The sequence below is a fragment of the Trachypithecus francoisi genome, unplaced genomic scaffold, assembly GCF_009764315.1.
Source record: "Trachypithecus francoisi isolate TF-2019V2 unplaced genomic scaffold, Tfra_2.0 Contig01579, whole genome shotgun sequence".
In the NCBI taxonomy this organism is placed as follows: domain Eukaryota; kingdom Metazoa; phylum Chordata; class Mammalia; order Primates; family Cercopithecidae; genus Trachypithecus; species Trachypithecus francoisi.
Window position 1 is genome coordinate 21,449,495 of NW_022681442.1, and position 17,140 is coordinate 21,466,634.

Consider the following 17,140-nt stretch of genomic DNA (forward strand, 5'->3'; position numbering starts at 1 on the left):
TATTTAAAGTTTTTTTCAAAAATTCAAGCTCTACATATTTAATATTTTCAAAGGACTCTGAAAAGCACTAATTATAACAAAAACTGTGTTTAGTGTGAGAAACAGATTAGTAACCTGTGTCTTCAATAAAGCTTGCACTTTCTCAATTCAATGCATGCTTGTTTTTTGTTTTGCTTTTTTTTTTTTTTTTGAGACGGAGTCTTGCTCTGTCACCCAGGCTGGAGTGCAGTGGCGTGATCTCAGCTCACTGCAAGCTCCGCCTCCCGGGTTCACGGGTTCACGCCATTCTCCTGCCTCAGTCTCCCAAGTAGCTGGGACTACAGGCGCCCGCCACCACGCCCAGCTAATTTTTTGTATTTTTAGTAGAGACAGGGTTTCACCGTGTTAGCCAGGATGGTCTCGATCTCCTGACCTCGTGATCCGCCCGCCTTGGCCTCCCAAAGTGCTGGGATTACAGGCGTGGGCCACCGCGCCCGGCATTTTTTTCCTAACATTACATTGCACTAAGTTGTCAAAGGACATATCATCTACCTACAATGATTCTAAACATTACTTAAAACAGCTCCTAATTTAGTTTATAATTAATTTGTTTGACATATCACCTACAATGGTGAAGCAGCAACACACAGTTCCTTGGGGAATGTGAATGAAAGTATAAGCCACAAGTTAAATCTTTCCATTTACGGTTCATTTTAGGAAGCAACTCAGGTGGTATTTAGAACAAACTTAAGTTAAAATTTATCTCAGGTTGATATGATGTTGGTAATCAGAAGGATGATAAGGTTTACTGATTTACTGCAGAACTGGAATCTCCAACAGGAATTAGTGCCCTCTGGGCCACCTGGGGCCCTACATAGCTGGTAAGCTTTAAAAAAAAAAAAAGACCAGTATCTTTAGTAATTGGAAAGATAGCATACTCTAGCACAAACTCTAGCACCCTAAACACATGTCATGTATCAAAAGAGAATACTCTTTCAACGTCAAAAGGTGACTGTATTTAATGCAGGTTAACCATCACTCTTTAGATTTAAGTACAACTTGGTGGTATTAATACCAGAGGATGTGGTTAAACAAGACAAGAGCATCTGATAGTCTTGTGAATACTATGAAGACTTCTCATTGGTTTGCAATAACTTCCATGAGCTCAATAGCAACAAGGGGCAGTGGTTACATGGGCTCACTCTTGGGCCAGACTCTGGGTTCAGAACCAACCTGTGTCACCTGATATCACTACACCTTGGGAAGATACTTAACCTCTCCATCCCTCTGTTTAGTCACTGGGTTGCTGGAAGGACTAAGTAAATTAAATCATACAAAACTCTTAGTGCCTGGCACAGAGGTTAGGCAAACAAATATTGGCTATCACAAACATCTGCTGAGTCTTCACATGCTGGATAGCATGATATAACAGCCTTCAGAAAGATATGTCACTTTATATACTGATAATGATAAACACATAAAGCACTGAGTACAAACCTTATTCTAAGTACTTTACACATAACAACTCAGTTAAGCTAAAGTTTTGATGTGACTGTTCCCCAACACACTACACAGTTTGTTCAGAGCGGGGTTTCTATGCTTTTATGTGATTTCTTCCCTCAAACACTTCTTATACTCTGATGACATGCATACATGCCGCCCAGTACTGCTAACCAACTGCTTTGAAACGGGAGAGATTAACCAGCTAACCACCTGTAGGCTTACATGTGACAAAAACACTCAGACATGATAGGACGACTCCAGGAAGTCTCAAAACCTCAGAAGTGGGGCACCACCCTGTATCTAGGTTTTAGGATTGTGTTTAGGAGTCGGGCTGTTGCTGATGTTCTCTTGGTCTCAAAAGACATTCCGCTTTTACAAAGACCAGATCTACACTTTAAATATAATTGAGCAGAATTCACATTCATCCCAGCATAATACTGAAAAAAGGGGTGAGACAGCAAAGTGTATAATTTTCTCCCTTTCAGTCAATGCTTGAAACTTACATTCTGAAAATACAGTCCTTCTATCAATGCAAACTATTTCCCAAGTGTCATATGATCAACTATGTCAAATGTTTACCAAACATTTCCTGATATCATATACGTAAAATGTAGCAATATATTGAATGTCTCATAACCAACTAAAAACTCCTTCAAATTATGTTTAACATTCAAAATAGATACACCCATTTCTTCTTTAAAAACTATTAAGAAGATGCCAGCACTTCTGAGCACCTTAAGTGTTAGCACAGACTGAACTCTTCAGAAAGATGGAGTTAAATGTAGCGGCCTTTATTTTATCCTGGTCCTCCTTCCATAAAGTTAATCTGCTCCATTTAAGCAAAGGAAAATGAGTTATAATGCAAGTACAATATAATGGAGACTTCGATATAAAAACTTTCTACAAATGCTCCATTTATAATGTTCCAGTTATTTATAGGGTTAAGTAACTTAACCCTATAAATTTTACATTGTTCGAGTTCCACCTCTAGCAGGTAACCAACAAACAGCCATGGGAGCAAGTATTTATAGGGTTAAGTTAATGCGTTGGTCGCATAACTTAATTACACAAATATTTTTAACAGTCAAATATGTAACTTAAAAACGCCAAATTGCACTGTACTCTTATTTTTTTAATCTTTAAAAACACTCTAAGAGTCTTCTGAAGCCAAAATTAGGAACGTATCCGGCACTATGCAGTCAGAAGCCATTCCAAGAAAAGCTACCATTTAACACTGCTAAATCTAAAATGCTACATAATTCAACGTAAACGTGCACGCACGTGTATGTAGCTAGTCCCATACCCCAGAATCTTATCAATTCCTTCCCCAAACTTGCATATAATCCTCCCTCAAAGCCTCTTGGTTAAGTTAAATTCCTTAACACTCTACCAGGTTAATTGCAACAGCACATGTGCCAAGGAAATTAGTGGTTTTCCTTGCGCTCCCATTTTCAACGGGCACCTACTTGCAATTAAATCTCTGCAACAAAAAAGTTCACCTGAGGCCGTTCTTGCCATTTTAAGAGGCCCAGATTATGCTACCTGTCTGTGGTCTTGCCTGAGCTATAATAGTATACCTCCAAACAGGCTGGACGTGCCCCAAACACCGGCACACCAGACCTGCTGCCAACTTTGCTTGTCACCCCTAGCAGGAAGCTCAACCTAACATGTATACGTTTGTAGGGGTGGCGTGTTCGTGTGTATGTATGTCGGTGTCGGGGGGTGGGGAAGCGGATTACAGGAGAAAGGTGACTGAACACTTTCAACTTGTAACAGAAGTTGTTTGTTTTTAATGAGGAGAAAAAAAACTAAAACCAACATTCTCTCTTTCCTCCACCTTTTCCAAGCGCAGGAACCTCGCACTCCCCTGGAGTGCACCTTCAGGGCTTAAGGTCCCCGGGGGTCACCTAAGCTATCAGCTAGCATCTGATTTTAGCACTCCCGCCTTCCTAGGAAAAACCAGAGGACGCGCAAAGCGTCGGGCCCACCCAGCGGCGCCGCAGGCCGCGCACCGCCGCCCCCAGACCCTCCCCCGCAGGTACGCTCCCCGCCGGCCTGTCGGAGGTCCCCACTCCCACCCCGGAAAAGGGTTCACCTGAGGCCGCAGGGACAGCCAATGAGAGGTCCCCTCGGCCCCGCCAGCCGCCGCTACCCACCCCCGCGCGACCCCCGGTAGCGTCCCCGCTGCCAGCCCCCGCGCGGGTGCCCGCGTCCCGGCCTGGAGGAGAGGCGGGACAACGGCGCCTCCTCTCCCCGCAGGATTACCTCGCAGCGCGCAGCCGGCTTTGTGTTTCCCCTCCCTCCTTCTCCGCAGCCGCCCGGGCTGCAGCAGCCGCCAGATCCGCCGCTGCCGCCTCCTCTTAAGCGCCGCAGAGCCCCAAAGGGTAGGGCGGGAGAAGGGGAGGGGGCTTGAGGAGGGAGGGACCTGGACGCCTAGCCCTGTGCAGCAGGAAGCGGCGACACCTGGGATGCCGACGCGTCTAGCTCTCGCTCTGTGTTTTAAAAAAAATCTAATTTAAACCCCTCTTCTTTCCCTCCCGCCCCTCACACTGGCGACCGTTACGGGCTGGCGGCTGGCGCTCTGGCGGGACTAGCCGAGCGCCCCCTCGAGCGTCCCTTGGTCCCGCCCCCACGCCCCGCCCCTAGCTCCCCAAGTACCCTCCCCGGTCACGCCCCCAAGGCCCGCCCCTCGCAGCCCCCGACGCCTCTGGCCCCGCCTCTTGGACGCCGTAGCGTCCCGGCCCCGCCTCCTCAAGGCTGCTCCTCTGGCAGCCCCGAGCACTCTCTGGCCCCGCCCCGAGCGCCCCTCGACAGCCTTGGCCCCGCCCCCGCAGCTCCCTCCGCTCCCTCAAGCGCTAAGTCCGTGAAGCCGCGGCGGTGGGGCCCTGCAGGCCCGGCAGTCGGGAGGGCCTGGTTCGGGGCGGCTGCCTGGCGCCTCTTCAACGTCCTCCTCCGGCTGTGCAGCTCGAATCCACGGCGTCCCCGGAGGGCCAGAGGGGGAAACGACCCCGACAGAAATCCGACCGCGAAGGGGAGGAGGGGCGCCTCGGAAATGTCTCCCGCCTTAAATAAGCGAGCCCCCCACTCCTACTCCCGAGGCTGAGCCGCCGCTTTGAGTCAGCCTCGGCCGCCCACACTGGCTGCTGGGGCTTTAGGGGAAGGCCACTGCAAAGGTTCAACCTCCGCACGCCCCCCGTGGGGCCTGGACTTTGCTCTCAGCACAGCTGCCTTCGCGGGCGCCTAGTCCCCACAACCCCTGCTTCACCTCCACACGGGGGGAGGGCAGGGGCTCTCGCTTCTGCTCCATTTCGACCCCTCAAGAGTCTTCACTCCCACTTGGGTTCCCGGCCTCTGAACCTTATGAGAGCTCACTTCTTTGAGACGAGAAGTCGAGGCATCGCCAAGAGCCTTCAGAATGAATGCGGGGCCGGGCAAACTTTGCAACACGCAATTGCAGGGCTGTGGATCCATCCACAGGTGACACCGGGCCGCCCACCCCCGTCGCCCAGCCATGTTTCTCACCTCAACCTATTCTCGAAATAGACCTCCCAGCGGTGCACACTTTTCTCTGCCACCCACGACTTCCACGTCCCTCCTGCACCAGTACACTTGCAAGCACACCCCTCCGAGCGCCATTCTAGTGATTCACGGTCCCTTGGGCCAACCCCACCCTAACACACACAGCAAACTTCATTCCCCACCCTTATCTCCCTTCGTTTCCAAGGCACTGGCGACAATCCACTTCATTTCCTTTCCTCATCTGCAGACTCGTCCCCCTCAAATACCTCACGCCATCCCCCTCATCTTCATCCCCTCCCTCCTCCCTAAAAATGTGCTAATTAAAATGTAGTTTCCTCTTCCCACATACGAAGTGTGGAAAATGAATCTTGTCTTGGCACAAACGGTGATGTATTTATCGTTTTCTCTCTCCGCTGGACTAAGGCTGTAGAAATTTTAGTCTACCACCATCTCCCGTTTGCTCAAAAACCCAACCATGCCTTATTATTTTCAAATACTCTTAACGAATCGTGGGGAAGTCTTCCTAGTTTGGGGGAGAAAATTGTTTAGAAAATGCTCAGCCTGACATATTATTTGGCATTTAAAAATATCTGCAGTATTTGAGAGAGATATTGGGAGTGGCTGGATATTTTCTTGCATTTAAAAAGCAAAAAATATATATATATATGAAAAGCTTTGCATGCATCAAGGTTAGCCTTTTTATGAACAGCAAAAAAAGTATCCTAAGGGTACCTATCAGAATATAGTCCCCACTATATTTTGCTAGTCACAAATCTAGACACCCCCACCACCACCAAAGGAAGACAAATTAACATAATCCATTTTAAGCATGTCTGATGAACAGTCTTTTCCATGATCATTCCTTTTCTAACAGTTTCTGGACAAAATAGATAGATCTCCTTACCCACCGAAGATCCAAAGCTTCCTTCTAACCAGGGTAGTAGACTACGTGTCTGTGTCTTCTGTTCTCTAGGTGTGGATTCTGCAATGCTGCACAGAAACCCACTGCAGCCTCAGACCAACAGCAGCAGCAGCGGCGGCGGCGGCGGCAGCAGCAACAACAGCAACAGCAGCATTAGCAGCAGCAGCTTCTCTCAATGCTGAGTAGTAAAGTGTTTGACTTAGTAGACTCTACAATTACCATTAGGCGCTTGCTTATAAGAGAGGAGGCGGAATCTTTCTTAAAGGAATGGGTTTTGTTTTTCCTGTCTAGTATTGCTTCATAAGAGGCAGAGAGGGTGGAATCAGAGAGTTTTGTGGACTGAGTAAATCAGTACAGCTGTGGGAGGTCAAGATTAAAAATAACTGGGTGATTGAGGAATGGAGGCAGTGATTTTAGTGTAAGTCAATGAAATGTTAGAAACACCAGTTTTAAAGAGCCCTGCTAATTTCAAACATTGGGGTTAATGGCAAAATAAAGTTGTATGCCTTGAAACTGATTAGTAATTTGTGCTAATATTTAATTTCCAATAATTGTACTAAAATAATAACTACATAAAGGAAAGTTATTTAGTATTTAATACAAGAATAAAAAGAAAAATGAAGTAAAACTTGTTTATGTGACTAGAAGCAATGGATTCAAGTCCTACCTATAAGCATACTTGGAACTTCAGTGAATACCAGTATTAGAAAATATATTATTGACAGATTTCAATATGTGCTCATGTGTTATAAAAATTACAGTATTACATATTGAAAAAACAAAATATATCTAAAATAATTTTTGGATAATAGCACAGTATTGTGCTATTTCAGTGGCAATTCAAAAGTCAGCAAAATTAAGAAACACAAGTGGATTGACTGACTCTAAGCGCATATGAATCTACTATTTACACTATTAAAATGTGTCGTGTCCATATGAGAATCTGCATTGTAACCTTACATTTTTTCTTTATAATATTACTTGATTTAAGCACTGACCAGCTATGTTTTTTTCTAAGTAAATGAAGTGGTGTGATCTCAAAATATGAATAGAAAAAAATACAGAAAATATTCTGCCATTGATTTTCTTTGCACAGCTTTTGTTAATTATGTACTCTTGTGATCTTGAACAAGTAAATAACCTTATTTGGTTCTTAGTTCCCTGTTTTGTAAAGGGAGGAAGTTGGATTGAAATTTTCCAGGGTCTGGCTAGGCATGGTGGCTCACGCCTGTAATCCCAGCACTTTGGGAGGCTGAGGCAGGTGGGTCACGAGGTCAAGAGATAGAGACCATCCTGGCCAACATAGTGAAACCCTGTCTCTACTAAAAAAACAAAAATTAGCCGGGCATGGTGGTGTGCGCCTGTAGTCCCAGCTACTTGGGAGGCTGAAGCAGGAGAATCGCTTGAACCCAGGAGGTGGAGGTTGCAGTAAGCCAAGGTCATACCACTGCACTCCAGCCTGGCAACAGAGGAAGACCCTGTCTCAAAAAAAAAATACAAAAGAATTTCCCAGGGTCTTTTAGCATTCCAAAATAGTATGATTTTATGACATTCATATGTTTATATTTTTGTCATGAATGTATGTCTCGCTCTAAATTACTTTTTCTGAAAATGTGGATTAAAAGTAAATCTTTATTTATTTATTTATTTATTTTTTTTTGAGACGGAGTCTGGCTCTGTCACTCAGGTTGGAGTGCGGTGGCCGGATCTCAGCTCACTGCAAGCTCCGCCTCCCGGGTTTACGCCATTCTCCTGCCTCAGCCTCCGGAGTAGCTGGGACTACAGGCGCCCGCCTCGTCGCCCGGCTAGTTTTTTGTATTCTTTAGTAGAGACGGGGTTTCACCGCATTAGTCAGGGTGGTCTCGATCTCCTGACCTCGTGATCCGCCCGTCTCGGCCTCCCAAAGTGCTGGGATTACAGGCTTGAGCCACCGCGCCCGGCCAAATCTTTATTTTAAATGCTTAACCAGAGTATGTTACTTGCCACTATTCTGAAATATTTTGGCAATTTATTTTGTAAAGTAAATCAACTTAATTTTATCTGATTATGATTTTGTATCCAACTTGACCAATTTCCCTGAAGTAGGACCCTAATATATTGTTAAGGATACCAAGTGACTGAAGTACTATAATGTATGTTAAGCAATAACTAAAACATATTTTTAAACTGTAGCATTTGTAGGATGGTAGAGGTAAAACAGATTTTAGAGCTTACCTACTCCAACCCTGTCATTTTACATGCAGAAAACATGGAAACCTGGAGAAACAAAATGGGGACAGTGTTAGGGACAGAACTAGAATTAATTATGAGTCTCCACTCTTCACACACAGAAGGCAAATAAACTACGCATGAACATACACAGTTTCATATACCCACTCTGGGGACTGAGCAGGACCTGTCACAATAAAAACAAGTAGTTTCAGGTCAGGCGCGGTGGCTCACACCTGTAATCCCAGCATTTTGGGAGGCTGACACAGACCGATCACTTGAGGTCAGGAGTTCGAGACCAGTCTGGCCAACGTGGTGAAATCCCATCTCTACCAAAAATACAAAAATTAGCTGGGCGTAGTAGTAGGTGCCTGTAATCCCAGATACTTGGGAGGTTGAGGCAGGAGAATCACTTGAACCTGGGAGGCAGAGGTTGCAGTGAGCCAAGATTGTACCACTGCACTCCAGCCTGGGCAACAGAGCAAGACTCTGTCTCAAAAAACAAAACAACAAGTTGGTTCAATGATACTATTTACGTACGTATAAACTAAAGGAATATATCAAACAACTACTTATAATGTAAGTATGAGCGAATTTTGCCTTCAAATTTGGAGATGTTTGTATTAGAAAGTGAAGAAAGCTGTCCAGGGGGATGTTGAGAAAAAAAAAATGACCTTTGGGGAAACCGATAACCCGTTAGCAAACTCATGCTTGTCTTCTATTCAAATGACAGGGCCTTCAGCTACTCTGGCGGTCGTTTCCTTGCAACCATGGGTGCCTCTGTTTCCGTTGTCTACATCTGCAAGCATGCCTGCCAAGAGGAAAGCTTCATTTTTGGAGTCAGGCAGGGGAAAGTATTGTAGAGACTTATTTCTAGTCTTTAGAGATGCTTTCTGGATATTGAAAACTTTGGGCTAGACACTAACGTTTTTCCCTTAAATCTTCACTCAGTATGCCTGGTAAAGAGCCTGGTACTAACCCTAACCTAAACCCAGTCTACCTAGTTTCAAGGAAGCATTAGAGTTAAAAATCTGTATTATGGGCCGGGCGCGGTGGCGCAAGCCTGTAATCCCAGCACTTTGGGAGGCCGAGACGGGCGGATCACGAGGTCAGGAGATCGAGACCATCCTGGCTAACACGGTGAAACCCCGTCTCTACTAAAAAATACAAAAAACGCCGGGCGCGGTGGCTCAAGCCTGTAATCCCAGCACTTTGGGAGGCCGAGACGGGCGGATCACGAGGTCAGGAGATCGAGACCATCCTGGCTAATACGGTGAAACCCCGTCTCTACTAAAAAATACAAAAAACTAGCCGGGCGACGAGGCGGGCGCCTGTAGTCCCAGCTACTCGGGAGGCTGAGACAGGAGAATGGCGTGAACCCGGGAGGCGGAGCTTGCAGTGAGCTGAGAGCCGGCCACTGCACTCCAGCCTGGGTGGCAGAGCAAGACTCCGTCTCAAAAAAAAAAAAAAAAAAAAAAAAAAAAAAAAATACAAAAAACTACCGGGCGTGGTGGCGGGCACCTGTAGTCCCAGCTACTCGGGAGGCTGAGGCAGGAGAATGGTGTGAACCCGGGAGGCAGAGCTTGCAGTGAGCTGAGATCCAGCCACTGCACTCCAGCTTGGGCGACAGAGCGAGATTCCGTCTCAAAAAAAAAAAAATCTGTATTATGTTGTATGACACAGCAAACTTGGTTTTTTGTGTACCTGGCAGGAACTTTATCACCTTGGTTTTTTTTATTTTTTTATTTTTTTAGTCTCGCTCTGTTGCCCAGGCTGGAGTGCAGTGGCACGATGTCGGCTCACTGCAATCTCTGCCTGCTGGGTTCAAGCAATTCTCCTGCCTCAACCTCTCGAGTAGCTGGGACTACAGGCACATGTCACCACGCCCAGCTAATTTTAGGTATTTTTAGTAGAGACAGGGTTTCACCGTGTAAGCCAGGATGGTCTCGATCTCCTGACCTTGTGATCCGCCTGCCTCGGCCTCCCAAAGTGCTGGGATTACAGGCGTGAACCACCGCACCCAGCCTCAATTTTTTTTTTTTTTTAATGCCTCCGACAGGGAGAGAATTAAAAGAAATTAGTTGCCCAGTTTCCTTCATCTGTTTTTGTTTTCCTTGCTTCTCTGCAAGGAGGGCTTTTTATTTCATCTACCAGGTGGTATTGAACAATGAATAAAACAGTGATTATTTGTATAATTCAAAGCATTCCCCCACACCCCCTCCCCGCAAATTGAATGCATTTCTTTACTTCTTCCCAAAGTGCTTCGCAGTCTCTTATATAAAGGCACTTAATAGATACTTTAAAAAATGAATACACAATTTAATGAATGAATTGCTCCCAACATATCCAGAAACTGATTACAAAGTGTTTTTGTTTGTTTTTAATTTGCATTGTCCAAAACAACTGACTCCATTCTCTACCTCCCTTTCCTAACACAGTCATGATCTAAAAGAAACAATCTCTTTTCTGTAGAGCTCTTTAGACATGCCTGATTTGTATTCTCCAATTAAATTGTAGCCACAAATCTCAACAGGAACTCTGCGTAGATCAAGCAGTAGCAGAGGCACTTTCTGCCAAGAAAACACAGGCTTCAGTTTCAAAATTCTGGTGTTCCAGTTCTAGATGTAACACCAACTGGTTATGTGACCTTAAACAAGTTTCTCGACATGCTTGTGTCTCAGTTTAGCTATCTTTTAAGTGGTGGCGGTGGTGGATTATAATACCTGCTGTACCTATTTCATAGGGTTGTTATGAAGTTCAAATGAGATAATAAATGTAAAAATGCTTTGAACTTTTCAAAGCACTATGTAAATATAAAGTAGTATTATAGGCAAATGTATTTAAAATCAATTATCTAGTTCAAGGGACTTTACCCTAAACAACCTGTTTTACTACTTGTTTCAGAAAGCAAACAGGTTTATCTTTCTCTCTTCCTCTTTCTAAACACACACACAGACACACACACACATACACACACACACACCCCCTTACTGTTACCAAGTTAACAACTACTCAGCTTTGAGGATTTTCCCTTGGGTTGGGAAATAGGCATATGCCATTTGAATATGAAGAGCCAAGAATTTATAGAATCCTCTCCCTATCCCACCCCTCAAAATTTACCTTTTTAAAGCTCTCAGACAGAAAAGTAAACTTAATGAAGCACAATAGCCTTTTCAAACTACGTAATGTTATGTATTTAATCAGTGGAGTTAGATGAGCCATTCATTTGAAACTTGGCCATGCTACATACATTTTGATCACCCTTTTATGCCAAGCCAATCTGGAAAGTACTTGGGGAACAAGGCAGGGAGGACTGACATGGAATTCATGCTAATGAGTTCTTCATTCCCCAAGGAGATATAATCAGGGCAATATTCAAGGATTCATCAACATATTTTGTTGGTACTATGTGACCTATATGGTTTATTTTAAAGGAATTAACCTCAGCTAAATATCTGAAAGATCTTTATATAACTGTTTAAGTAATCAAGCCTGATAAATTTCTGAAACTTTAATGAAATACCACCCTTTAAAGTCCTCTTTTTTTTAAGTGTTTATTCTCATTTATTCATTTTCTATTTGGTAACTTAAAATCATCGTGGCTAAATAAATATGCGAACAACTGCTACAAATAAGAAACTCCTAATGGTAGGCCCACTCATATATAGGACATAAAAACTCACATGAACTCAACTTAAGAGTCACTAGTTTCCGGCTGGGCGCGGTGGCTCACGCCTGTAATCCCAGCACTTTGGGAGGCCAAGGTGGGCAGATCACGAGGTCAGGAGATCAAGACCATCCTGGCTAACACGGTGAAACCCCGTCTCTACTAAAAATACAAAAAATCAGCCGGGTGCAGTGGCGGGCGCCTGTAGTCCCAGCTACTCGGGAGGCTGAGGCAGGTGAATGGTGTGAACCCCAGAGGCGGAGCTTGCAGTGAGCCGAGATTGTGCCACTGCACTCCAGCCTGGGTGACAGAGTGAGACTCCGTCTCAGAAAAAAAAAAAAGTCACTAGTTTCTTTTTGCGTTTGAGACAGAGTCTTACTGTGACCTCCGCCTTCTGGATTCAAGCATTTCTCCTGCCTCAGCCTCCTGAGTAGCTGGGATTACAGGTGCCTGCCACCATGCCTGGATAGTTTTTGTATTTTTAGTAGAGATGAGGTTTCACCATGTTGGCCAGGGTGGTCTTGAACTCCTGGCCTCAGACTATCTGCCTGCCTCAGCCTCCCAAAGTGCTGGGATTATAGGGGTAAGCCACCACACCCAGCCAAGAATCACTAGGTTTCTATGTAGAAAAACTTTAAAATGAATGCAAAGAATGCAATTGCTATGTGAAACCTAAAATACATTAGTTGCACATACATCTTTTCATCACATGGTCATATGCCTTCACACTTCAGCTACGAATCTCTGGTATATTACATTATCTTAAAACCAGGTGTTTTACTCCTTATGACAGTATTTCTAGAAAGTAATCAAGAACTACCTCCACTAGAACCATTTGGAGTGTTTCCTAAAATACTGATTCACAGGCTCTACTCCAAATTTACTGCATTAAGTATTTTAGGATGAGTCCCTGGATTGAGACTTTTTTTTTTAATCTCTGAATAAAGAAGAGGATTGAGGACTTTTTAAGCACCCCAAGTGATTCTCATGTACCACCAGTTTGATCACAGCTATCCTATAGAAACAATGCACTGTGTAGACAGAATTTCAGAGACATGAGTGAAATGTGGATGGCCCCCTTTTCATTATGTGAAGAGATTCAGATAAGGACAAAACTGGCTACACCTTTTCTGCTGCATAAATGTGTGCAAAATATTTAACCTCTCTGAGTCCTAGTATCTTTTTTCTTTTTTTTTTTTTTTTTTTTCCTGAGACAGGATCTTACTCTGTCTCCCAGGCTGGAGTGCAGTGGTGTGATTTCAGCTCACCACAGCTTCAATCTTCCAGGCTCAAGCGATCCTCCCACCTCAGCCTTCCTGGTAGCTGGGACTACAGGTGTGGATCACTATGCCTGACTAACTTTTGTGTTTTTTGTAGAGACAGGGTTTTGCCATGTTACCCAGGCTTGTCTTGAACTACTGGGCTCAAGTGACCCACCCACCTTGGCTTCCCAAAGTGCTGGGACTACAGGTGTGAGCCAACATACCCAGCCCCTGGTATCTTAATCTGTAAGATAATACCTGTTTGACATTGTTGTGAGGATTAAATGATGTAACATATGGAGAGCTTCTAATGCCTGACACTGTATGGAATTTAAATATTTGTTTATTCTCTCGCTCCTTGTTCAAAAATTAGTTTCCAGGTGCATTCTTCTTGTCTAATGTTCTTAGTATGTTTGGTAAAGTGATGTGAACTAGTAATTTAATGATAGCTAAAATTTTGAGTTCTTAAAACATACCAGTACTGAATGTCCTATATGTGTTATTTCCTTTTTTTTTTTTTTTTGAGACGGAGTCTCGCTCTGTCACCCAGGCCCAGGCTGGAGTGCAGTGGTGCAATCTCGGCTCACTGCAAGCTCCGCCTCCCGGGTTCACGCCATTCTCCTGCCTTAGCCTCCCGTGTAGCTGGGACTAAAGGCGCCCGCCACTACACCTGGCTAATTTTTTTTGTATTTTTAGTAGAGACGGAGTTTCACTGTGTTAGCCAGGATGGTCTCGATCTCCTGACCTCGTGATCCGCCCATCTCGGCCTCCCAAAGTGCTGGCATTACAGGCGTGAGCCACCGCGCCCGGCTATATGTGTTATTTCATCTCATACCTACAATAACCCTTAAAGGTAGATACTACTGTATTATTATCTTCATTGTACAGACTAAGGAACTGAGCCTTGGCGAGGATAAGTAACTTGCCCAGGATCTCAAAGCATAGATTTAACACTGCTGGGGTTCGAACCCAGGCTCTCTGACTCCAGAGCCTAACAGTTCATCATGCTGTATGTTATGTACATTCTCTAAGTGCTTAGATTCTAAAATATGAGCCAGTTTCTTGGGAAGAGTAAGCAACTGCAAAAGTGGAGTTTATAAACACAACTAAAATATTGACAAATAAATGTCATAATTTCCCTATTTTAGAAGCCTTTACTGGTTGCTCATAACAGAGTGTGGCACATAGTTGGTGCTCAAAAGTACTTGCTGAATGAATGAATGGAAGGGACAGGTTGCATCAGCACACTATTTAAGCAGCTGACAGATCCAAACCCAAGTTTTCACACAAAAATTGCAGACTGAATTGATCTGATTTTTCAGACCAGCTTATATTCTGACATAATGCAAATCACTAACTCTCAGAGCTATAAATCATCTTATTATTTACAGCAGATAGTTCTTGAGCGTGTGTTATGAACAGCACACTAGTCTGGTAGTGGAAGGGTTATTTTTAAAAACCTTAAGATGCCAGGTGCAGTGACTCACGCCTGTAATCCCAACACTTTGGGAGGCCAAGGCGAGCAGATCACCTGAGGTCAGGAGTTCAAGACCAGCCTGGCCAACATGGTGAAACCCCGTCTCTACTAAAAATACAAAAATTAGCTGGGCATGATAGTGCATACCTGTAATTCCAGCTACTCGGGAGACTGAGGAAGGGGAATCGCTTGAACCCAGGAGGCAGAGGTTGCAGTGAGCCGAGATCGCACCATTGTACTCCAGCCTGGTGTCACAGTGAGACTCTGTCTCAAAAAAAAAAAAAAAAAAAAAAGCCTTAGGACACAGCTTATGGCCTCAACATCTAGCTGGGAAATGAAACGCAAATATATGAAACAACTAGATTGCAGAATTATTTCATATAACATAATAAATGTAAAGCTCCTAGGAAATGCTAAATGTTCAATAAATAACTGCCTTATCAATATTTTTATTTTAATAATTATTAAGATATAATGATAGTTTTATCAATAATGAGGAGAAATAATATTTGTTATAGCTACGATTTAAAGAGTGATTATGTGCCAAGCACTATGCTTGAAGTTTATGATACATTTAATCATGATATCAGTTCCGCTAAATCAGTATCATTCATCCTATTTTTCAAATGAGGAAACTGAGGCTCAGAAAGGTTAAATAATTTGCCCAAGGCATATATTTTGTAAGTATAATACACCAGAGTCAGGGAATAAGAGAATCCAAAAGGAGTCACGGACGATAGAGGTGAATTCCTGCTGGAGAAAACAGGGAGGATGTCTGTGAGTCGGAAGAGCAGAACTTTGATAGAGGAAAGAGGAGGAGGAGGCCTTTAGGTGATGGCAGTGGCAGGAGGAAGTGTATGTATGTGAGCTTTCTGAGACAGGTCCCACAGTGCTTTGCTCAGGGTCATGCTCATTATGAATGCATAACTTAGGTCTCTTCATTGAACACGGACAGCAAAATATAAAGTGTGTTGGTAGAACAGCAAACAAATCTGTTTGCCTGGAGTAGAGAGTTTGTGTAGGGCAAATTTAGAATGTACATAGTCTCTCCAAACCCTGAAACACCCAGCCTTCATTTACTGAGAGCTTGTTTAAAGTCGCCCCACTTCCAGTTACTGTCCATTAATTCACTCAGTTATTTTCACTCATTAAGGCAATAGTATTTGTTGAACTCCTGCTATGTGCCAGGCACTCTTCTGGGTGGTAGAGACAAAGCAGTGAACAAAATGGACTGGACAAAAATCCCTGTATTCATGAAGCTTTGATTGTACTGAGAAAACAACAGATGTTAACATGTAAACAAATCAATAAATAAGGTGATTTCAGATGCTAAACGCAAAGAAGAAAGTAAAATAGGCCATTGACAATGACTGGGGGCCAGGGGGTTACTGCTTTAGTTAGGATGGATGAAGAAGTTGTCTTTGAGGAGATGACATTTGAGCTGAGACCTGAATGATCTGTAGTTGGCAGCTGGAGAGACAGGTAAGTTCAAAGAAACTTTTCCTGAGGCGGGAACAAGTTTGGTATGACTGAGGGATTGAGGGAAAGGCATGGTGGTTGAACACGGTGACTGAAGGAGAGAGGCCCCAGACAGGAGAGCTGGGTGGGAGCAGGATCATGTGGGTCTGGCAGATCACAGTGAGGAGTTTGACTTTCAGAAGGTTTTAAGCAAAGGAAGGCTACAGTCTCGTTTGCATTTTTGAAATTTCCTGGCTGCTATGTGCAGAATGAACACTAGAGAGATATGACTAGGGACTGGGAAGCTAGTTAGGAAGACATTAAAGTCATCCCGACAAGAGGAAATGGGGTCTTGTTGCAGGGGTAGCTGTGGAGAAGAGAAGTGAAAGGTCTTACGTATATTTTAGAGACTTGCTGATGGAGTACATGAGGTGAGTGCAGAAAAGGAGAGAAAGAGAGGACTCAATCCAGAGTGATCTCCAAAGCCTTTGACCTTAGTGTCTTGGGGGATGGTGGTACCATTATCTGAGACAGAGAAGACTTGAGAAGAAGTAGTATAACAGAAAAAAGTGAGCCCTTCTGCTAAGCTTGAGATTACCCTCTTTCTTCAGAGTACAAACTCCACTCTATAATTATTTTGTTAATTAATTTTGTTGTACTTATTTATCATTAATTTCCTCCCCATAGGAATCTTCAAAAGAGCAAGAACTTTATCTTGTTCTTGTTGTATTCCCTAGTACAGTCTAGAGTCTAGAACATTGATTGTCACAGAGTATATACCCAATAAATATTGGGATTTGTTGAGACTGGTTCAGTAGTTCTCCAATTTTAGTGTGCATGAAAACCACCTGGGGTGAGATGATTGTTAAAAGTTTAGCATCAGCCCCCATCTTAACCCCTCCCCATCAAAACTGTTCTGTAGTAGGTCTGGTGTTGCACTCTGGAAACTGCATATTTAGCTAGCACTGTAGGTGTGCAGTGGACTACAAGCTAAAGCAGTGGTTTAGACGTATCAGTGTTCATTCAAATATTTGCCTTAGAAACTACATTTCAGTGGCATCTGTGTAAAAGACCACAAAGCATGGCTTTAAGAATTCAATGGAGTTCCCAAATATAGTCAAATCATACAGCGTGATTTAAAACCT

The 17,140-nt window shown here is 43.9% G+C and overlaps 2 protein-coding genes across 6 annotated transcripts in view; one reads left to right on the top strand and one right to left on the bottom strand.

Moving 5' to 3' along the window:
* Positions 1-6,119, bottom strand: part of ADD3 (adducin 3) — a 126,995-nt gene extending 120,876 nt beyond the window's left edge. For 2 of the 5 annotated variants that reach the window (XM_033183296.1, XM_033183228.1), the window contains exon 1: positions 5,906-6,119. The gene's annotated coding sequence lies outside the window, so the exon portion shown is untranslated. Of the gene's footprint in view, positions 1-3,747; positions 4,131-5,905 lie in introns of those variants that run through there. The other 3 variants (XM_033183288.1, XM_033183211.1, XM_033183236.1) reach the window with 2 other exon arrangements.
* LOC117064620 (proline-rich protein 2-like) lies at positions 775-6,143 on the top strand. The gene is made up of 4 exons (XM_033178642.1): positions 775-860; positions 3,436-3,520; positions 3,659-3,866; positions 5,975-6,143. Exons 1-4 carry the CDS (start codon positions 775-777, stop codon positions 6,103-6,105), a joined length of 510 nt encoding a protein of 169 aa, XP_033034533.1. The 3' UTR covers positions 6,106-6,143.
* Positions 6,144-17,140: the final 10,997 nt, after the last annotated feature.

What these genes read in the sequence shown, in the direction of transcription:
- LOC117064620 (XM_033178642.1), top strand. Translation starts at nt 775, where the DNA reads ATGATAAGGTTTACTGATTTACTGCAGAACTGGAATCTCCAACAGGAA. An exon ending in CCTGGGGCCCTACATAGCTG is followed by an intron (nt 861 to 3,435) that starts GTAAGCTTTAAA and finishes CCGCCTTCCTAG; the next exon opens with GAAAAACCAGAGGACGCGCA. An exon ending in GCGCCGCAGAGCCCCAAAGG is followed by an intron (nt 3,867 to 5,974) that starts GTAGGGCGGGAG and finishes TCTGTTCTCTAG; the next exon opens with GTGTGGATTCTGCAATGCTG.